Source organism: Colletotrichum higginsianum, chromosome 10 (assembly GCF_001672515.1).
Source record: "Colletotrichum higginsianum IMI 349063 chromosome 10, whole genome shotgun sequence".
NCBI classification, from domain to species: Eukaryota; Fungi; Ascomycota; class Sordariomycetes; order Glomerellales; family Glomerellaceae; genus Colletotrichum; species Colletotrichum higginsianum.
Window position 1 is genome coordinate 2202291 of NC_030962.1, and position 21621 is coordinate 2223911.

At 54.6% G+C, this 21621-nt stretch overlaps 7 protein-coding genes across 7 annotated transcripts; 4 read left to right on the plus strand and 3 right to left on the minus strand.

Annotated features, from left to right (window-relative positions):
- Positions 1–1338: 1338 nt before the first annotated feature.
- Positions 1339–3692, minus strand: CH63R_14143 (HEC/Ndc80p family protein; the record flags this gene model as incomplete). The annotated part of the gene is made up of 4 exons (XM_018309117.1): positions 1339–1540; positions 1592–1722; positions 1776–3578; positions 3621–3692. The coding sequence occupies 4 exons, from the start codon at positions 3690–3692 to the stop codon at positions 1339–1341; spliced, it is 2208 nt and encodes a 735-aa protein (XP_018151435.1).
- A 564-nt stretch (positions 3693–4256) lies between these two features.
- CH63R_14144 (Peroxisomal membrane anchor protein) lies at positions 4257–5480 on the plus strand (the record flags this gene model as incomplete). The annotated part of the gene is made up of 3 exons (XM_018309118.1): positions 4257–4289; positions 4385–4711; positions 4767–5480. 3 exons carry the CDS (start codon positions 4257–4259, stop codon positions 5478–5480), a joined length of 1074 nt encoding a protein of 357 aa, XP_018151436.1.
- Positions 5481–8068: 2588 nt separating this feature from the next.
- On the plus strand, positions 8069–9599 carry CH63R_14145 (Lipase esterase; the record flags this gene model as incomplete). Its single annotated transcript, XM_018309119.1, has 2 exons — positions 8069–8826; positions 8879–9599. 2 exons carry the CDS (start codon positions 8069–8071, stop codon positions 9597–9599), a joined length of 1479 nt encoding a protein of 492 aa, XP_018151437.1.
- Positions 9600–10124: 525 nt separating this feature from the next.
- On the plus strand, positions 10125–11696 carry CH63R_14146 (FAD binding domain-containing protein; the record flags this gene model as incomplete). Its single annotated transcript, XM_018309120.1, has 1 exon — positions 10125–11696. The coding sequence occupies one exon, from the start codon at positions 10125–10127 to the stop codon at positions 11694–11696; it is 1572 nt and encodes a 523-aa protein (XP_018151438.1).
- A 595-nt stretch (positions 11697–12291) lies between these two features.
- CH63R_14147 (Hydroxymethylglutaryl-CoA synthase) lies at positions 12292–14051 on the minus strand (the record flags this gene model as incomplete). Its single annotated transcript, XM_018309121.1, has 4 exons — positions 12292–12429; positions 12487–13574; positions 13637–13739; positions 13992–14051. 4 exons carry the CDS (start codon positions 14049–14051, stop codon positions 12292–12294), a joined length of 1389 nt encoding a protein of 462 aa, XP_018151439.1.
- A 2923-nt stretch (positions 14052–16974) lies between these two features.
- CH63R_14148 (uncharacterized protein) lies at positions 16975–17393 on the plus strand (the record flags this gene model as incomplete). The annotated part of the gene is made up of 2 exons (XM_018309122.1): positions 16975–17089; positions 17221–17393. 2 exons carry the CDS (start codon positions 16975–16977, stop codon positions 17391–17393), a joined length of 288 nt encoding a protein of 95 aa, XP_018151440.1.
- Positions 17394–18680: 1287 nt separating this feature from the next.
- Positions 18681–20675, minus strand: CH63R_14149 (Mitochondrial chaperone BCS1; the record flags this gene model as incomplete). The annotated part of the gene is made up of 1 exon (XM_018309123.1): positions 18681–20675. One exon carries the CDS (start codon positions 20673–20675, stop codon positions 18681–18683), a length of 1995 nt encoding a protein of 664 aa, XP_018151441.1.
- Between the last annotated feature and the right edge of the window lie 946 nt (positions 20676–21621).

The following is a 21621-nucleotide window of genomic DNA, read 5'->3' on the forward strand; positions in this document are numbered from 1 at the left end:
CAGGCCACAAACAGAAATGAGATGAAAGCGCGAAAGAATGAGCTGTTCTCACTTAGGTTGTAATTGAGCTGTCAGGCAATAATCCAATTGTCTGATCATCACCATGTGCGTGTAAGTTTCATTTTCGGTGGAGATATCGGACATAGGCACTTACCTATCTGGGGTACATTGCTTACTGCCTAAGTACACAGTTACTTAGGTCACGGCAGGTACCTTAGGTAGGCAGGTAATTACCCACCAAACAAGGCTCCGTTGCCCTGTAAAGCCGGGGCTATCAAACTCCGTCCAGCTAGACTTGCTACGGAGACTCGGCGGAATTGTCCCTCCGTGGCGGTGGGCTATCTCCTATCATCACTTCACAATTGCTGACGGCCGCATTTGCTGCACTCTTGCATGCATACGCATTAGCTTACAGGTAAGCCCACTAGCAATCGGATTATGTCCTTGTAGAATTCCTCTCACATACAGCCTACTGAGTTCATATATAGCCTCGAATTGGCGGCTGGGCCATTTGAGGAATATGTCTTGACTCAATAGAAGCCAACCAAAGTTGACCCTGAGTGACCGACTCCTTCGGCCTCAAAAGGTCCGGCTGCGACTGGTTGTCTCCTCAGTCTTCCAACTCTGTATCAGAATCCGTCTCTACATCTTTGGGGGTTTCCAACCTCGTACCCAGTATCCCGGGACCCAAAAACCACCGCGGATTGGTTGCTCGATTGTACAAGTCTTCTTGTTAGAGCAGGGCTTGGTAAGTGTTTTGAGGTGGGCTCGTAGTCGCTATGTCTGTGGAGCGCCACGCAGGAGGCCTGCCAGGCGGCTTTGATGTCGACGAGCCAATAAGGCTGGGAGGCTCGCTCAGTCATTGCAGGTGAGTGAATCACTTGTGCAATCGATATCGGTTGATTGCCCTCGGGTATCCTGCGGCTATTCTGTGACGTTTGGATGCCCTTCTGGAATTGGGGTACGGATGCTGCTTCTTATCTGGGCACGGTATTGATCGCTATTCGTCTTTTCCGCAATGCTTTCTCCAGAACCCTCCATGCACGACACAGTAGATTCTCTCCCGGCTCCGGTTAAACCTTCGGACTGAAGTCTGAAGGTCAACCAACCTGTAACCATGGTTGCTGCCAACTCAAATGCGTCAAAAACAGCACACAAAGATTCGGTTCGCCTGGGGCGACGCTGCCCCCCTGTGACTGTCATTCATAATTCGTCGTCATGGTATTGGGAAACAAGAACAAAGTATACCCTGTACACAAACTGCCACCGAACGCTCAGCAAATAATTGACAGGAGACTGTCCTCACAAAGGAGGTCCATCAAAGCCTCAGAAACCAATTTACATATCCAGATTTCGGGTATCCTCCCTCATCTCATCACTCCCCAACTCCTTTTCAAGTTCATCGGTAACAAAGCCCTCGTAGTCGTCGAGGTTTCTTTGCACATGGATTTTGAACTTGATGACATCGTTGAGCATCCGGTCAATCTCTGTATGAAGCTCTTCTCGCAGAGAGTTTGCGCGAAGAGCAAGCTGTTCATACCTGGAGACAGCATCAGTATCATAACCAAGCCATGATAGACGCATAACTTACTCGATACTGGTGTTCATCTCGCGTTGCTCCATGAGCTGTACTGACTCGGTCAGAGTGGCTCGCATCTTTGCAAGTTCCTTTTCCATCTTTTCGATTTGTGCGTCAGATGCCATTTTTTGTGTTGTTGTGACCTATGGCATGTTGATTAGCATGGGGGGAAAACAGTTGGCCGTGTTGAACGTACCTCCTTGGTCTTCTCGTACTCTTCCTCCGCAGCACGGACACGGTGCTCCAAAGCCTCAACTTCGCTCCGCTTGTCTTCGATCGCTTCCTTGATGCCATCCAGCAGATCATGGTCTTTCATCATCATGTCCATCGCAACAGTCCTTCTTTCGGAAATTTCTTTCCTCAGCGTGAGAAAGCTGTTCTTGACCTGGCCGCGCAGATCGAGGTTGAGAATGTGGGCAGGCTGGTATCCAGACACAGGATCGACAAGGAGTCGATCGCTTGAGGAAGCACCACTAGATCCTTTGAGCTGCGACGAGCTGAAATCCGGGCCGTCGTTGACCGTCACCTGGAGCTCGTAATCTTTGCCGTTGGCATTGACTGCTGTTGCGGGTATCAGGCCGATTTGGTACGCCAGGGTGTTGTACCTATCCACCATTCTCTCAAGGTCGTCTAGTTTCTTGCCCGCTTCCAGTTCTTTTTCGGCCACTTTTTTCTTGACCTCTTCAAGCCGTTGTGAGGCAGACTCGATGCCCTTTTGTAAACGCTCTCGCTCAGCTGTCATGCGGTCGATATCCTGCATGCTGATGCCTAGATCGTCCACGGCCTTCTGCAACCCTCGCCGCTCGTCCTCGACTTCCCGCAGCTCCTCATTAAGTTTCTCAAGCTCCTCATGAAGAACCTGGATCCGTGTTTCGTACTTGTCGGATCTCTGCATAGCGAGAGCGTTGTATTCTTCGAACTTGATTTTGTCTTCTTCCATAATTCTGAAGTGATTGTCGAGTACAGCGGGGTCTGGAGTGGACTTCTCAAGATCTTCTATCTCACGCAACAGTCGATTGTTCTCCCCCTCGAGCATCTCGAGCTCGGAAGTGTACTTGGAGTTGGACTGTTCGAAAGCCTGTGCCATCCGTTCAATGTGGGGGGCTAATGCTCGGTTCGCGTCCTCGTCGTCAGCGTCCTCGTCCATGGCAAGCCAGTCCCTATATGCTTTGCTAAGGAAGTCGAAGATAATATGATCACCGGTAACGTCGATGCCACTCTCGAGGCACGCATCGTCATATCGATTGGAGGCATAGCCGTCCAGCATCTGCGCCAACTGCATCATCCAGTGGAGCAGTCCCAAGAAAGTGCTCCAGTTCTGACCACCAACAGCGGCGATCTGACTTTTGGTAATACTTCGCTCGTATGGATATCGAAGCTGCTTCAGAATCGGGGGAACTTCTTGATCGATGTTCTTCTGGAACTTGTGGCTCGGGTCGATGCGGCGGTACAGCCACTGGAACATGAAGTTGAAGTCTTTCTGTGTGGGTGATTTGATAATGTTCTGAGAAAGAGTATGCTTCATCTGCATCTCGAAGTTGTTCTGGGCCAGGTAATCCAATAGTTCCTGCCCTATTCTCGCCTGGTAAGATCGGTCCCTCAACGGGCGAGGGTCTCGGGGTACACCAGCAGGTTGAGGTGCTTGCTGAAAGAAACTTTGGTGACTCATTGGGCCAGCGGTCGAAGTCCTCGCGCGGTATACGCTGCTCCTCCTGTCCGCATCTTGTGAAGAACGTCCCGGCGCTGGCGTTGGCGCGAAGGACTTGTCGCGCATCGAAGTCCGCTTCACCGACGAGAGGCCAATGTCTGCCAGGTTGGTGCCGGATGAAGAGCGCTGAAACATGGGCTGGCTAGGTCGTGATAACGCCAAAGAATGTCTGGAGCCGGACATGGAACGTCCATGGCTGTTCAAGTACGGCGCGCCTGCGCCCGAGGCAGATCGTTTCATGGCGGATGCGGGTTGTGGCAAGCCGGTGTTATAGTTGATTCCTCCTAAGGTCTGCGTGATATACTAGTAAGTATGATCCGAGGAAAACCGTACTGTTGGGATCTCGAGGGTAGAGCTGACCTCTCTTGGTCGGCGCACGCTCCACAAGCCGGTGTCTTGCGACATGGTGGGAGGGGTGTGCCAGGTAAGTGATGCAGAGGTCGATTCGCAGCCCACTAACTGACTGGTTACGGGACTGCGATGGTGTAGAGAATGGATTCAGAGTTTTTAGCAAAGCAAGTCGTGACGCGACAGCTTCTGATGAAGATGCTGCGATTTGCGCGGGCGCATATGAGGTTGTCGATGGGTGCTGTGGGGGATGAAAAGGCCGGGAGGTAAATGTTGTTGCTCTGGAAGAAAGTAAACAAATTGCTCTCGCCCTTGCTGATTGGCCGCGCGTATTCCCTCTCAAACAACAGGTGCTTGGGCCATGACCTCACCAATGCCCAACACGTGACAGTGATGCAACGGGGCTATGAGCGGAGTCGTTCGGCATTCCCTTGCGTTAGGTAAGCAATCCCCAGCCACTGCTCTGCGCCGAAGCCTCGGTTCAGGACTCGAGTCGCAGTCAAGTCAGCATTCCCTCCATTCTTTCAGGTGCATATGCCACTTGCCATCATCACCTTCGTTACACAGCACTTCTTTGACTGAAGGAGAATGCGACGAGGCTCGTAGAGCGACATAATTAAGATGGCGATTCGAGAGGACATCGTCGCCTCGGCGGTATGCAAGCTCTTTCTCCCGTGTCTAGTAACGCGCGGCTAACTTAAATCCAGACGCAGTGTTAGTAACGAACGAACCGACTGATCGCATGCCAGCAAGCTGACAGACTTGTAGTCCTGCAAGACCCGAGCGTAGCGAGTTCGTCAATCGAGAACCGTGTGTCTTTTCTGCGGACGAAGAACCTTACTCAAGAAGAGATCGACGCCGCTTTGTCGAGAGTCGGCGTCCAGCCCGCTGCGGCTGCTGCGCCGGGTCCGATGGCGGTAGCTCAGCAGCAACAACAACCATACTATCAGCCTTACCCTCCTCAGTATGCAGCATGGCAGCCGCCGCCACCGCCTCCGAAGAGGGACTGGAGAGATTGGTTCATTATGGCCACTGTTGTTGGCGGTGTCAGCTACGGCGCGTACACATTAGCCAAGGTGCGGCTTCCTCCGTCGAGGATGCTTCAAACACGTGTCACTGATGGTCTTCTAGCGATATGTGTATCCCCTGGTTGCACCCCCGACCCCTGAGAGGCTTGAACAAGACAAGAAATCGATCGAGGAGCAGTTTGACAAGGCTTTCGGGCTTGTTGAACAACTTGCCAAGGACACAGAGGAGCTCAAGGCAGCAGAGAAAGAACGAACAGAGAAGCTCGACACGGCTTTGACGGACCTGGAATCGATTATGCAGGAACTGAGGTCGGCCAATACGCGGCGGGAGATTGAGACGCAGCGCGTCAAGGATGACGTGCAAATCCTTAAGGACTCCATCCCAAAGGCCATGAACACCCAGAAGGACCTTACCGACTCGAGACTGAAGGAAGTTAATTCCGAGCTTACTAGCCTCAAGACCCTGATTACCCAGCGTATGAACGCAGCATCATCTTCGGCAACCACAAACGGCCTGCGGACTGGCGGGAACGCGACGCCCACGTCTTCTGGACCGAACCGCTCTGCCGCCCCGGGGGGCGACAACCAGTCGGCTAGCACCGAGTCGACTACCAACTCTGAGACGCCGAAGACGACCAGCACGCCATCCTTCAACCGGCCCTCGCCGTTCAGCGGCGCCACGGGAACAAAGGCATCGATTCCCGCGTGGCAGATGGCCATGGCTAGCAGGGATAAAGACTCTGCAGCCTCTTCGACAACACCGAACGAAACCGGGGCAGATAGTAGCTCGCAGCAACAATCAGCTGGAGCTGCGTAGCGCTACTATATTGGGCTTCGAGGTGGACGTGTTCAATGTATATGTAAACGGTGTGAATGATTTTATTGCGCTATGAAACGAGAGAGCGACCGACTTAATTATGATTTTCGATTGGTAGGCGCATTTGTATCAAACAAGACTATTGGAAAACTAGTATCAAAGAAATACCACACCGTTTCTATCTCTAACCGAGTGACAGCTGCGACGGGTCATCACGCGTGACAGCCAGTTTTGACGTGATTCGCACAGGTGGGCCGCCACCGGGCTGTCGCCATAACCATCCTTGTCATGCGATGAGAGTCGCGGGGAAAGGAAAGGTTCGGCTAGGTTTAGCGTCAAAGTTGTCTCAATTACCTTGAATGGAGCAGCTTCTCAACTCTGCTCGAGACGGGATGGGGGATAGCAACGAGATGGCACCAGGGGTATATTGACGCAGAGCTAAACGCCTGCTGTAATCAGCAAGATTCTAGTCTGTGTGGCTGTATCGACGCAGTCGGTTTGACTGCAAGAGCGTCGAATGTCGACGACGAGGTGCTCTCAGTTTCCGGACTATGTGTTTTGTAGAGAGGTGCAGCTGGGCCTGGCGCTGCGTGGAGGATGGTCGATACAACTATTGTTTTTGTCAATCTCGCAAGTCGGTCTGAAAATGGGGGGTGTATCCCGAAGCTGCAGCAGTGTGTTTTACTGGAGCCGTTGGATTGGGCGTGTTTCTTTTTTTTCCTTGGCTACGTTTACACGCATTACCACACCCGCGTGGGCATATTAACATGGGTGTACTTTAATGCTCCAGGACGCGTCTCTATTCGTGAGTCGCTCTTCATTCGGCAACGGGCGCAGATCTCGTACTCTACTAGCCTCAAGTTGAATGTGTTTGGAAGTTTGCAACCAATCCCGCCCCACAAACGCCGAGACCCAGGTACCGAGTCGAGGGAGTTGAAAGGTGCTGCGACCTCATTCTATCCGTGCGTTCTACCGTGACTGAGGGACGCAGAATGCGGGGTGTTTGGTGTCGATCAGGGCTGAGCATCCCGACTTTCGAATGCTCATTGTGTATGACAACAGTACCCAACACGTACAAGTACATTGTCAACACATCATTGTGTAACGAGCCTTCCTTTGTGGAAAACCATATACCCACATAGCTAGTTACCTGGTGAGCTTTGTGTGGGAAGGGGGTTTGTAGGTATTGATCTTTATTAACACTGACGGATTCACAGCGGCCCTAGAAAGAAGGAGGATATGGATCAAAGAAGCAAGGAAAAAGAAAAATTACAAGTGCACTCACAAGATTCGGTCCTTTCGCCTACCAGCTCCATTTCCGCAGCCAGCAGCCAGCAGCCAGCAGCCAAAACTTGTTCCAACCATCTCAGGTTTTTCGCAACTATTTCCTCTTTTGACCGTCCTTGCGGCCCTGTTCCGGGATGCTGTGAAGCTCGACGATGAAGCTGACGGTCTCCATCTCATCGGCCTGGCCTTTCCCTTCTGGCCCTGGAATGTCAATGGCGACAGAATGTATCGCCTGCCTCCGCCCAACATCTGCCATCTCAACATCATTAGTACACAATATAACACTACTCCCTACCGTCCTACATATTCGTTCTTGGCTTCAGAGGCCCACCCCCTTGCTAACTTACTGAACGAATACAGGTCTACACTCGTTCTCGCCGGCCACTCACGGGGTTTGGAATCCTTTGCATTGCGATACCCTTTACCTCTGCTCGCCACTCATAATCCTTGGTCGCCCCCCCCCCTTTCGACCCTCGGCGGCTCCTAGCCCGCTACTGGCACTACGAGAGTGAAAAAGAGCGGTGATGGGGTTGTCCCCCCGATTTGGCCTTTCGATCCATGGCACCAATTATCTTTGGCTTCGGCACAGGACGGGCGGATCTAATGAGGGAACTAACGCCCTGGCGAGGTGGACTGCACCGTCTGGTGTACGCAACGATTCGTCGACTGAATCCCTCTAGCCGAGGCTTGTTGCCAAGGGCCATGTCATCGATTCGTTCGCCGACTACGTCTTTCGCCTTTTGCTGTCCCATCACCCCGACCTCGTTCGCTTCCCTCCATCTGCAGAATTCTTACTTGGGGGGTTCTTCGTAGGTCTTTGATGCCATCCACCGACGTTACATTCGTACCCTTTCTCGTCGGTTCACCAGTCACCCTGCCTGCAAGCACGTTCCTAGCACAGCCTTCCACCCCCACGTGTTCTGCACACGAAGGCACACTGCCGAAGCTCGACCAGCTTACACCTCTCGCCATTCCTCGGTACCCTGCCGCAAGATACCCCGTCTAGGGGATTGATCTGTGGGTGCGGTGCTTGGCTACCATATCCGTCGTCCGGGAACCGCTGCCAATACTCTTGCACATCTGGACGTCTTGCCGACCCCGAGTCCTTGACCGCTGCTGGCTCTGTCAACGAATTGCAGCCATCTTCTTCCGGGGTGGCGTGTGTTGTTCATGTGTTTCAACCACGTCAGGCATAACACCGGCTTAGCTCGCTCAACTTCATTCGCTTGCTTCTTCGTCTTCGTTCCACGTCCTTAACTAGGCGCCGCTTGCCACCCCTTCCCCCCTCTTCCTTTCTCGAAATGCCCACCTCCTCATTCGACTTCCCAAACCCCCTCAACATGGACCCTGCGCAGCTCAAGCTGTTGCTCTCGCTGCTACCCAAGCTGCCTTTGATAGCGCGGGTCGCCCTCCTCCACGCTCTGCACATGTCCAAGTCGTCCAAGTACCTCGACTTGCGGAGCGACCTCATCGTCTCGGTCCTGCGTTCATATATTCAACCAACCAAGTTACGGTCCATCACTTCCACTCAAAAGATCACCAACCGAGACGGTGGCGTGAAAGGAAGAATCTGGGTCTCTGCCTACGCCTGCCCTATCCCCGAAACCGATGTCCGTGATGCCCTCATCGGGGCCGTCCAGTCGCTGAGAACACTAGGCACGCCCGAGATCGATCTGCGTTTGCCGGATATCGTACCAGTCGAGGCTGAATGGACAGGTTACCGTTCCGGTGCCACAGACGAGGAACGGCCACCCCCGATTGGAGAAAAAGACAAGTACGAAAACCTTCAAAAAGAGCTCACTAGTCCTCTGACGGTGTTGTATTTTCACGGTGGAGCGTACTATCTCCTCGACCCGTCGACTCATCGCCCGGCGACCAAGAAGATAGCCAAGCTGACGGGCGGTCGTGTGTACTCGGTCCGTTATCGCCTTGCCCCGCAAAACCCCTTTCCGGCGGCCCTGCTAGATGCTCTCATCTCCTACATGGCACTTATATATCCGCCTTCGGACGCCTACCATCAGCCGGTTAACCCGCGACACATTGCAGTTGCCGGGGACAGGTAAGCAGTCTATTACATCAACCAAGAGCCTGCAGTACTGATCGAGCTACAGCGCCGGTGGCAACTTGAGTCTCGCTTTGCTACAGCTCTTGCTAGAACTACGCAGGAAGAACAGAAGGATCCTATGGAACGGTGAAAAACGAGATGTTCCACTGCCTGGAGGACTTGCTTTGAACTCGCCTTGGCTTGACATCACGCAAAGCTCAGCAAGCTGGGACGCCAACGGGGATTTCGATTATCTCCCAACTGCTGCGGCATATGCCAAGTACAACCCGCCCCCATGCGAAGCATGGCCCGCGAAGCCTCCACGGATGGCCCTTTACGCAGACGATGACCTTCTGGTGCACCCGCTGGTAACACTGGTCATGAGCCGAAATTGGGAAGGCGCGCCTCCTGTGTTCATCTGTACGGGGTGGGAGCTGTTGGCTGACGAAGACAAGTACATGGCCCGCAAGTTGCACGAGGATGGCGTGACGGTGGTGTTTGAAGAGTACGAGGGCATGCCGCACTGCTTCTCCCTCATCTTGACTAAGACGCCCAATGCCAGGCGCTGTTTCGACGGCTGGACTGGGTTCATGAGGAAGATCATCACGCATCCGGATACCATTGATTCCAAGGCCATCACGGTCAAGGCCAAGACGGTCGAGGAAGTCTCTCTGACCTTTGAGTCTTTGCTGAGCAATGTTAGCGAGGAGGACATGCACATGAGGGTTTTGAAGAAAAAAGAGATGAGCTTGGCATCCGCTTCAGACGCAGCAGTCCCAAAATTATAAAGCAGAACAAGTAATTTAGTAGTCTACAAATTCCTTGGCAGAGTTGTTGGAGTTGGATTATGGAATAAGAAATGTATGTCATCTACTTATGTTGCATCCTGGGACGGTAGCACAGTTTTGGGTCGGATGTCACGCTCGCCCTAGGTGGTTCACAGGTTGGTCGGTAATTACCGAAGGTAAGGTACCTAGGTGAGGTATCTTTATCCCTGCGTGGGAAAATTCCCCGAAACTACAGGGGCCGCCCGCTAACTCAGGTCCAAGGTGGCTGACACCATCCCCTTGTCAGAACCTTGATTAAGCTAGGTACCTATCGACCAAAACTTGACGCTGCGGCGCGCGACGACGTCAAGAAAAATCTCACTCACTTTCCAGCGCGTCGTCACACCCACACCGACTCACTCACTTACACCGGATGGTGACACATCGAGATTTCTCATCGAATCTCATAACCCACAAGGGGGATACCTCACCTTCTATTACAACCCGCCCTTAGATTGTCGTACCACAGAGACCTCTCTCTACAGAATGGAGCGCCACCAAAAGACAGTCTCCAAGATCGCGGCCGCCGTGCGGTCCTTCTTCGACCGCCGGGAGCCGTACCGCATCTTCCACGGCTCAACTAACAGCACCCGACCCTTCCGCCGCGATCGATTCGTTGACATCAGCGCCCTCAGCAACGTTCTCGAGGTGGACAAGGCCCGCCGCACCGCCCTCGTCGAGCCAAACGTGCCTATGGACCGCCTTGTCGAGAGCACCCTTCGCCACGGCCTTGTCCCGCCCGTCGTTATGGAGTTCCCAGGCATTACGGCCGGCGGCGGCTACGCCGGCACCGCTGGCGAGTCCTCAAGTTTCAAGCACGGCTTCTTCGACGACACCATCAATGAGGTTGAGGTCGTCCTGGCCAACGGCGAGGTCGTCCGCGCCAGCCGGAGCGAGCGCGCCGACCTTTTCCACGGCGCCGCCGGCGCCGTCGGCACTCTCGGCGTCACCACCATGCTTGAGCTGCAGCTCATTGAGGCCAAGAAATATGTTAAGACGACGTACCACCGCACCCACAGCGTCGCCGAGGCCGTCGAGACCGTCCAGGCCGAGACCCTCAACGCCAACAACGACTACGTCGACGGCATCCTCTTCTCCAAAGACCACGGCGTCGTCATCACCGGCAAGCTGACGGACGAGATCCCCGAAGGCAGCAAACCCCAGACCTTCAGCGGCGCCTGGGACCCCTGGTTTTACATGCACGTCAAGGACCGCACGCTCGCTGCCGGCTCGGGCCATAGCGACGCCGCGGCGCCCGTCGTCGACTTTGTGCCGCTGGCCGAGTATCTCTTCCGCTACGACCGCGCCGGATTTTGGGTGGGCGCCGCCGCCTTTGACTACTTCAAGTTCGTCCCCTTCACACGCTTCACCCGTTGGTTCCTGGACGACTTCTTGCACACCCGCATGCTCTACCGCGCCCTGCACGGCAGCGGCGAGTCGGCTCGCTTCGTTGTCCAGGATCTGGCCCTGCCCTACAAGAACGCCGAACGCTTCGTCGACTACACGGCCGAGAGCTTCAACATCTGGCCTCTATGGCTATGTCCGCTGAAGCAGACGGCCCCGCCGACCTTCCATCCGCACACGGGCGAGGTCGAAACACTCCCCACGGCGCCGGCGGACGGTAGCTCTAGCAGTGCCGGCGACAGCACGGTGACGGCGCCGAAGCCTATGCTCAACATTGGCCTTTGGGGCTGGGGCCCCGCGAATCCGGACGAGTTCGTGGCCAAGAACCGCGCGCTGGAGCACAAGCTGCGCGAGCTGGGCGGCATGAAGTGGCTGTACGCCCACACGTACTACACCGAGGACGAGTTCTGGCAGTCGTACGATCGGAAGTGGTACGACGGCCTGCGCGAAAAGTATAGCGCCATGACGCTTCCAACCGTTTACAATAAGGTCAAGGTCGACGTCGAGGCGCGGAAAGAGGAGCTCAAGAGCTGGCGCAACGTCGTCAAGTCTAAGCCGCCCATTGGAGGGCTCTACGGCATCTACAAGGCCATCCAGAGCAAGGATTACCACCTGCATCGCCGTGCCGAGTGGAAGTACAAGGGTGGGGAGTAAAGCATAAAAAACGGCGCACTTCACATTCCGAGCTTCTTTGACAATCACAGCCAGAATACTCTCAAGTTAGACAAGCCAATTACCCATAAATTGTTATATATGGCGGCGGCTTGTAGTAGTAATGTATCATTATCCAGGAGCATTATACCCTCCCCGAAAAGGAGGGACTAGCATTTTTGGTGTATCAGACAGAGCGCTACTTCGTTCCACATACCAGTCAATAATTTCTCCAATAAGTTCATCGGCGTGAAGTCCAGTTGGGGGAAGGAGGGGGGGAAAAGCTGTAGTTTCAATTCATTCGTTTCCTCTTTCAGCGTCATCAATAGTGGTGCTCAAATACGTCCATCCGGCCCGGTATATACAACTGCCCCTGATTACGAGGTGCGTTCCTACGCGACATGCTTCTCTCTGCAGTCGATACCGCCATCTGATTGTGATCCATGGCGCTTCTGTATGTTCCTCCGCTGATTAAACTACCTCATGCTGGCCATGCTTCTTGAGCAGTGATGATGTCGCAAGATCTATGCACCCGCCTCTATTTGTTCGCAATTCCAAAGATAGCAAAAACGTATTCTTTCCGCATGGGTGCAAGGCTCTATGCCTTGACGCTGTATGTGCGCTGAAACTTGTCGTTGACATTCTCGAGATAGTAGGTGCCGGACACGATGGTGGAGGGGTCGCCCTTGGGCTTGTAGTCCTTCTGGAGGTGAGCCTGGTGGCGCAAGTCGCACATCTGTGAGTCATTGTCAGTGGACTGCCTTGAATACAATAGATCGGTGCGTTTTCTTACAGCCTCGTAAGCCTCAGGGGCAAGCTTGCGGCGAGCCTCGAGTCTGGCGGGAATGTCGAGGGCCTTGGCAATGGGGGAGACGTCTCCGTTGATACGCAGAGACAGGAAGCTGGCAGCCAGACCGGAACCGTAGCTGAACACGCCAACACGCTTGCCGCTGAGAGTGGCGGCATCTACGTAGGATAGCAAGCTAGCAACGCCTCCCCAGACGCTACCGCAGTACATGTTGCCAATCAGAGTGGCAACCTGGGCACCGGGAGCGACCCTCTCCTGGTACTTCTTCTTGGTGAGACCCATGAAGGTCTTCTCGACGACCTTGTCGGTCAGGGACTTCTCGTAGTCCATGTCGCGAAGCTCGGGTGCGACCTCGGCGAAGGCGGGGCTGTCGGCATCGGCGAGGTAGTCGTGGTACAGAAGGCGGGCGTAGGACTTGGCGACGAGCTTGCAGTTGGGGGCATGGAAGGCCAGGTAGTCGAAGCGGTCCAAGCTGGTCTTTGGGAGTTTGGCCTCGCCGTTGGTGCCGTTGCCGTTGGCATTGCCGTTGACAGCCTTGGAGAGCTTGGCCTCACGCTTGTTGTATTCACGGTAGGCAGCATCGAGAGCCTTGGTGTAGCAAGTCAGAGAGTAGTGGCCGTCAACGTAGGGGTACTCGCTTGTGAGGTCGGGCTTGTAAAAGTCGTAGACGTGGGACATGTAGGAGCCACGCAGACCAGGCTCAACAACGACGGGAGCGTTGGGGCCAACGAGCATGGCGACAGCGCCAGCACCTCCAGTTGGGCGGGCGTTGCCCTTGGCGTAGAGGGCAATGTCACCGGCAACGACAATGGCATCGCGGCCGTCCCAGGCAGAAGACTCGATCCAGTTGACAGCGTTGAAGAAGGCGTTGGTGCCTCCGTAGCAAGCGTTGACCGTGTCGACGCCCTCAATGTTGGTGTTGTCGCCGAAAAGCTGCATCAACACAGACTTGACCGACTTGGACTTGTCCAAGATAGTCTCAGTGCCGACCTCAAGACGGCCAATCGAGTTGGTGTCGATGTTGTATTTCTTGATGAGATTGGAGGTGACGGTCAGGGCGAAGGAGTAAATGTCTGCAGAGGGGCGCAACAGGTCAAGACAGGTGCAGAACGGGAGGTTTAGCAGGTGAACTTACCCTCGCGGTCGTCGCAAAATGCCATCTTGGTTTGGCCAAGACCGATGGTATACTTGCCAGCGCTGACGCCATCGAAGGTCTCCAGCTCGGATTGTTCGACATACTAAGCAGTGGCAGCAGTTGCGTCAGTAAGGGAATTCAGTCGTGCGAGGAATTCCAACGAGGGGTAGCGCGTAGGGAGAGCGTGAGCGGGAGGAGGGAAGAAGCGAGACGAGACACGAGGGGTAAATTTGGCGGCAGCGGCGGCGATTTCGGCGATGAGGGGCAGCTCATGGGGGAGAGGGGGGATTATTCCCCCTTCTTTGTGATGGTGACACTGGTGCGAGTGGCGCGAAGTGGCATGGGTGAGACCAACCTGACTGGGGAAGTAAATCTCGATGGCCTTGATGCCAATGTTCTCAGGTCGGGTAGCCATTTTGGATGGCGCGTTTGGGTAAACTGAAGTTTTGGGAGGGAATGTATGGAGGGGAATATGAATGTCTAGAAAAGTTGAAGAATTAGTTTCCGGCCCTCACTTTTAGACTTGGACGACTTTCACCGCCGTTTCAACCGGCCGGCAAAACAATCGCAAAATGTGTCCAACGTGCAGAACGAAGACAAGGGTCTTTCCAGCACTGGGCGGAGGGGGGTAGGAAAGGAAGAGGGGGAGGGGGGGTTGAAGCCCAACGCACCTATTGGCACAGAGACGGCAACTTTGTGACGGAGGGGAAAGTGTGAGGCGGAAGGTTTGGGAGGATAGGAGAGAAGGACTCGGCGAAAGGAAGAAGTAGGTAGGCTGAAGCGAGAAAACGAGAAAGAGAGGGTCGGTGAGAGGGGAAAAAAGGTGTCGGGTTGAGACGAGCGAGCAGAGGATGTGTCGAGGGGCCGAGGGGCGTTTATCTCTCGTTTTAATTTATTTTATTTTCTTCGTTTCCCACAAGCTCTTCTATGGTCGATAGGAGACTAAGGGCGGCACAAGACGAGGAGGATAGGTACAGAGAGGGGGGGAAGAGTGGTTTAATATTAAAATCCCCACTGACGTAGCAACACACACCACCGCACGGCGCGAGAAGAGTCAAGTATCCATCCGTCCATTGATGGATGGGACGGGACGGGAGACGGAGATACTAGACGGGACGCGTATCACAACCTTGCTTGGAACACCACGAGAGGAACGGCTGTGTGACAGGCAGTGACTTGGTCTGGGGGGGAGAGATAGAAGGAGTGTGCACGCAACAAGACACAAACACTGCGAATCCAACGCTCAACCCGGTCCAGGGTTTTGGAGTAGAAAAAACGGATTACTCTTCTATCGTCCTAAAACTTCCGGAGTCTTGGCCTCTTCTGTTCCTCAGCTGGCAAGTATCCCCAAGGTTGGAGACGGGTTACGGATGCTTTGGACGGGTACCCGTACCTTGTTTACCTTTGTCGCCCCGAACCGTCGGACTGAGCAAGAAATAACACGCCCTCGACTGCGGCGGGCCTTGGCCGTCTTTCTTTTCGCTCGAGCCTGGCACTGCCTGCTCCAGCTGTTGAATGCCGTCATATTTTCATCCGCCTCTGCATAGCAAAAACGAAACACATGTCGTTCCTCGGTGACAGCGTGCCTTGCCTTGTCGAGCTTCAACAACGTAAGATGGACGGGTAGACGGATAGAGAGCGGTGGAGGGGTTGCTGTCTTGTTGAGCTGGCTGCCCCACCTGAAGCAACACAGCAGCAGCAGTTGAGCCACCAGTCCTGTCGGGGGATACGAAGTGGTGCGAATTCAGGCTTGTTCAGCGTGTGTACAGAGTATGCGTGCGTGCGTGTGTGTGTGTAAATTTTGTCGATTGATGGGAGATGGGCTTTCCCTCTCCGTCAGAATAACGGTACGTATCGTTTGGGCACTTGGTAGTCTTTACCTTTCTCGTTAGGTGCCTAGAACTTACTCACATTGCTTCATAGAACAGGATAAAGTGGTGTGCTTGCATTCAGAAAGGTACCTGGTACTTTGGTATCGTAGGTTTGAACTATCGATTGAGTGAGTTATCGGGACGCCAGTGGGCCTAGGTCGCAGCGCTAGAGAACGAAGTACCGTTGAGCGGGACCGGCGGCCAAAAGTTACCTTATCAATCAGCGACCTATCTCTGTGAGGTTAACTGGCGGCAAGTACATGTCGGTAGATTGGGGGTGCAATATTCGACGGACTATTTACCTTCCGGGTTGTGCTTCGTTGTTTCTGCTTGCCCGGGCAGATGTTGACAGGATCCCACCCGACCTCGCCGAAGGGAAGAAAATGGATGGGCGGCTTTCGTATGGAAGCGGTTGATATTGTCTCGATTTATCTGATCGCTCTTGACCAGTAACAAGTGCGTACTAAGGAATCCGAATCAACCCAGGGAAGCCAACTCTACGTGCTGGAGAAACTATCCGAGTCTTGGGTTGCACAATGCTGTTTCGGTCATTTTTCCCCTTCCTTTTTTCCTTTCGGTCTTTTTTTCCTCCCTCAAAGTCTACCCGAAGTGAGACGGAGGGTACTTGATAATATGGCAAGATTCGTACCTCGCTCGCTCTTACATATTGAGGGTCCACTGGGCTGGTCCGTCGACGCTTTCGTGAGGTCAGCAATGCGGCAATGGGAAGCATGATTGAACACATCACTGGGCAGTTGAGGGGGCCAATGAGACGGGAGTTAGGAAAAGACCGCACGGAACCCAAGCCCGCAATGCGAAGCAAAAGCGCACTCGGCGGCTTTGAGTCGCTGCCTTGTTCATGGCGGCCGGTCGAGATGGCCACTTTGAGCACTTCTCCAACGGCAAGCCAAGGCCCGGACTCGGCCATCTCCAGCGAATGGGGATTCGACCTCGACCGCTCGACACCCTGCTCAACTTTTGCTGCGGGGCTCCAACCCACAGATGCTACGCAGTCCCTCTCCACCGGAGTTTGTGGCCCTTGAGGTGCAGGGCAAATGCAGTGAGAGAGAGGGAGAGAGAGTAAAAAACGACGGCGAGTCGTGGGTATGAAGCCAGTTCCTCTTCACCAACCAGCCAGTTGCGGAAAGACTGCAGTCATTTGCGGATACTCTTACTATTGCGTTACTACATCCCGATGGAGGAAGCGATACCGACCTACTTCATACAGTACCTAAGACATGTATGAATATATGTCTTGGTAAGGTACACCTAGGTGATGCAGATGCGATGATGCGCATGCCCCCACGGCGTGCATTGAAATCCCGCAGTCGATTTGCTCGTTCCTTTCCCACGCCTAGCGTTTCTCGCGTTTTTCCCCATCTACACGTGTAATTCGAATGGACCCCTCCATCCCCTCCAGCGGCCATGGGCTAATTGCTTGTGACCTGACCTATCCAGCTTAGCTCCATGCAAAACGGCCATGCGACGTTGACATATCCCATCTACATAGTACAGACCCAGCCAGGCACATGCACAGGCACAGGCACAGGAACAGGTACGCCGCACAAAAAGGAACGGCAAGGTAGGGAAATGGACCACTGAGAATTATGCCACCAAGCTACTAAACCACCAAGCCACCGCAACGCGCAAACCTCAAACTACAGGCCATTCGTCGTGACCCGTTCATTGTCACGATACTAACCCTATCATCAGGCTTGGTGTTCGTGTCCGCCGTGGCTGAGCAACTCCTCTCTCTTCCACCTTGCCGAGCTTGGAGAGCCGACAAGCTCGCCAAAGCTTCGCAGGAGCACTCTTCACTGCTTACATCACCGACGGCTTCCTTGTCAACATTCGGCCCCTGCACGGCTGGACCCAGACATACATAGTACGTAAGAATCGATACAGCCTTTTGTCCCACCCGCCCTCTCGATGAGCCCAATGACTCCGTTCACGTGTCGATGATCCCTCCCTTTCCCACTGTTTCGAGACCTCGCATCGCCGCGTCGGCCCTCCGAGAACATGGCCCCTCATCTTCTGCATCTTGCCCCTCGTTCGCCGTGATTGCGGGCACCGGCACACGGGACTTATCCACATGGGGGGTGGGGAGTGGGGAGCGCCGCCCCGTAACGACATGCCATATGTGCGTTGCAAGTGTGTCCTCTTTGTATGGCCTCGCCGGCTGCCTCGAACTCCGAGGTCCTTCGACCGAGTGTAGTAGACGCCAGAATGAAGATTTTTATTTTATTTTTACTCTCCTTCTCTTTTCCCCTTGCTCGTGTCGTCGTGCTCTGCACCGCGCCGCGACCGGAACTCGCATCGGCCTTCTTGCCCAGGCCATGTGGTTTGGCCCCTCGTCCCCCGCGTTCCAGAATGTCCGGTTTTTTGAAAACTACTGGGAAGGATGATTGCACAGCACGGCAAGGCAGACACACTCGTGAGGCACGGACAAGACTTTCCTCATCGTCCGAACTCCCCCTTCCGCTACCCCTCTTGTCCCTGCTCTATTAACCTGAGAAACCATCTGCATCTACTCACGTCACGTCCGCATACGCCCTTCCATCCGACCCGTAGAACCAATGACGATGATGACACTCAGCATTGGTTAGTCCCTCTCTCGCTGGGACGCGACGTCGCATCTGTCCATCCACAGCTACTTCCAGAAGCCTACTGCAAGGTGCCGACATCTCTAGCGAGAGGTTGTCGTTGCGCAACTGCCATCCATGTCCCGTCTCGGACCTCTGAGACACGGCTCGGGCGCTTATGCAAGCTGCGCCTGTCTGACCGGGCCAGTCAGCAAGAAGCAAGACGGCATGGCGTCTGAGCGTTCTGGAAACTGTGTGAATCAAGACGACAACATAGACTAGGGCGTGAGGGCTTAACGCCGTTGCACTACCACGAGATTGTTCATTCAAGCGACAATTCCAACAATTCCAATGTGACAGTCGGACTATACATCGCTGTTACTCCAACTAAGGTGGAATTCCACTTGTGAGACACATACGCTATGACCCAGGATCGCGGTAACACTCCGGGTCCACCGCACCTGAGCCGGCCGCTCGAATACCGGTAGATGCATACTTGTATTGTAAGCTTTCCCCCCGCCGGAACCGAAATGAAGAATAAGGGTATAACCCTGAGGAACAGGTGCTAGCCCTTGTACAACTCAACTCAACTCAAACCTCTACTGGAGTTCCGTACCCCGAGTCTCTCTTTCGGCTGGTGTTATTGGCTCCGTCGTCATCGGCCTTGACCTCCGAGACCGCCGCCGTCGTCGTTACCTTGGCGGGGGCTACCGATTCGGGCCCGGTGCTGGAGTCGGATCCAGAAGAAGCCGAAGACTCCGACCTCTCCTTGTTGCTTCTGCTCTTCTTCTCGCCCTTGCGCTTGTTCTTCCTCTCCTCCCTCTTCTTTTCCTCTGCCTCCTCCTTCCGTTTCTTCTCTTCAGCCTCCTTCTTCTTCTTAGTTTCGGCCTGCCGCTTCTCCTCGGCAACCTTGAGTTCTTTTTCCCTCTTCTCCTTGCGCATCTCTGCGACCCATCCTTCTGCCTCGGCGACTGCCGCCTCGGCACTGCGTTTATGCTTCATCAGATACCCCTGGATTTCGGCAGGGCTGAACTCGTGTGCCGGGATCTTGTCGACGAACACCTCAGAGAGAGCCTCGACGTTGGCCACGATATCGGCGGTGCGCTTGGCTACCTGCCCGGCAAGGTCCTTTTCGGCCTCGAGGGCCAAGGCCATGCCCGGCTGCTGTCTGGGAACGTCGTTCTCGTCGCCTTCGAGGGGGGCGTAGATGGCGCGGAAGATTGCACCAATGATTTCGTCATCGGCCAGGGTAAACTTGACGATCTGGTCCACACGACCGGGACGTATGAGGGCCTTGTCGAGCTTCTCGATGTGGTTTGTCGTCATGATGAGAACACGACCTTCCTGGCTAGCCACGCCGTCAAGGATGTTGAGCAGGCCGGAGAGGGAAAGCCTGCCGCTAGGCTGATTGGTAGGGACCCCGGGAGTCAGCTGGCCGGGAACCATCTCACCGCTTCCTTCTTTAAGTTCGGTGGTGTCGGTAGTTCCGTTGTCCTCTCTTGTGTGAGTGAGACCTGCGGTGTCGATGTCCTCGAGGAGGACCACACACCGCCGAGGAAGCTCAGCGAAAAGGGTGGCGAGGTTCTCCTCGTTGGCTGAGATGGAACTCAGGCTCACGATGTAAATCCTCATCTTGAAGAAGCCGGCCAGAGCAAGCGATAGCGAGGACTTGCCCGTTCCGGGGGGTCCTGTAAGGAGGTAACCGCGTCTCCAGGGGATGCCGCGGTTCGAATACCACTTACGGGTCGCGGGGGAAAGGTAGTCGGCGACATCGTCGACGAGCTCCTTCTTCGTCTTCTCGTTGAGAATGACGGTCGAGAACGGTCGAGACGTTCGCGCCATGCAGCGCTGCCATGTGGGCTCGGTGGAGCCCGCGCGTGTGCTGCCGCGGTAGATCATGGTCTTCTGGGAGTCTTTCTTCTGATACTCAGCGCGGGCCTCCTGAAGGAGCTCCTTGAGGATCCAAGGGTTGCGGCCGAAGCACGAAAGACTGATCTCTTCCCGCTCGCTAACAACCAGGTACGAGGCCTGCTCGCGATTCTGACTCCTCTTGAAGAGCAGCAGATGGCCGCGGTACCAGAAGGAGTGGCTGCCGAAGCTGGGTGTGTATGCGAGAGGCTTCTTCTTCGGGCCGAACTCCGAAGGGGATCCATCGACAGGGGACGTGTCGTCGCTCTCTTCCTCCTCGTCGTCCCAACGCCAGAGGAACCAAGAGCGCGAGCTCAGGTTGGTGTTGACAACAAAACGACGCGAGTTCTTGGCGAAGCGTTGAGCGGCGACCCAGGACATGAGAATGTTGTAAATCTCGTCATCTGTGCGGACCTCGACGGTAGACATGAGGTGCTTCTCGACCTTTTCCCAGATGTAGTCGCTGAAGTAGCGCCAGGCAAAGGTGGCGCCGCCGCAGAGGATGACGAGGGGGATGTAGACGTTGAGGTCGATGCCTAGATACCTTTGGAAGGCCGTCGTAAAGACGCTGAAGCCTGGGAAGAAGAAGTCGAGCAGCGCCAGCTGGGGCGCGGGCTGGGGGGTGCTTGTCGAGGTATTGATGGGCTCCGCGAATGCGGATTGGGTGTCTGTGTCCATGGCGGAAATGATGTCGAGGAGTTTAAAGAGGGGCCAGCTCGACCAAAGATATTCGGGTGTTGGGTGAACGGTGCTTATCCTTAATGGCGGCCGGGGGTGGCCAACGTCGAGAGAGGCACTCCTTGCGTGAAGCGGATGAGACCAGGAATGGTTGAGGGCTGGGGGATGGAACTGAGGACTGTCGGATTCGGGAAAAGCAGGCTGCCCTATATACTCGGCTGTAGGTGAGATATGAACACGCACGCAAGTGAGGCAACCATCGCCGAGGCGTTCATGTGTTCGTGACCACACTCTAGCCAGTAAGACACATGTGCCAGGCACCCCCCATACAAAAGGACGGGAAACACATATTCCATAAGACGCTTCACTGTCCAATTGGAAACAAGGCCATTTTAGACCAATGGGTTCACGAGCATAGCGTTACGTGAGGCCGCCAGACGGAGAACCTTTCGCTTGAGTCACTCGGGATTACGCTATGGGAGCGGCGAGAGACGAAAGTCCTAGGCTACCGTTCTCCTACAAGCTTGCTAGCTGCGGAAAAGGCTTCTTGGGGATGACGATCGGCTCTTGTTCAGACCCCTGCTAGCTAGGCAACAGTGCCACTTACTACCACACTCAAGACCAGTGAGGCTGAGACTATGACGGAGGGTAGCAAAAGGACAAGTCCCACCATAACTGCGTGTTTACGGGCGCAGGGCTTTTGGGCGGAAATCTGCGGGTAAGGAAAGCGACAAAGCCCGAGTTACAAAAATCAGAGAACATCTGACAGTCCGGAAAATGGAAGAGTGTGGGACTCGTAGGCTACAGGTACCTATGGCAATACATCCGCAGTAGCTGGAGCGAAGGATGACTGCATGTCAACCATGCAGGACTTAGATATGCATGTCATCCTAGTGGACGAAAAGAAAGACGACCCCATCCCGGGAGTGGACAAATGAGATGCTAC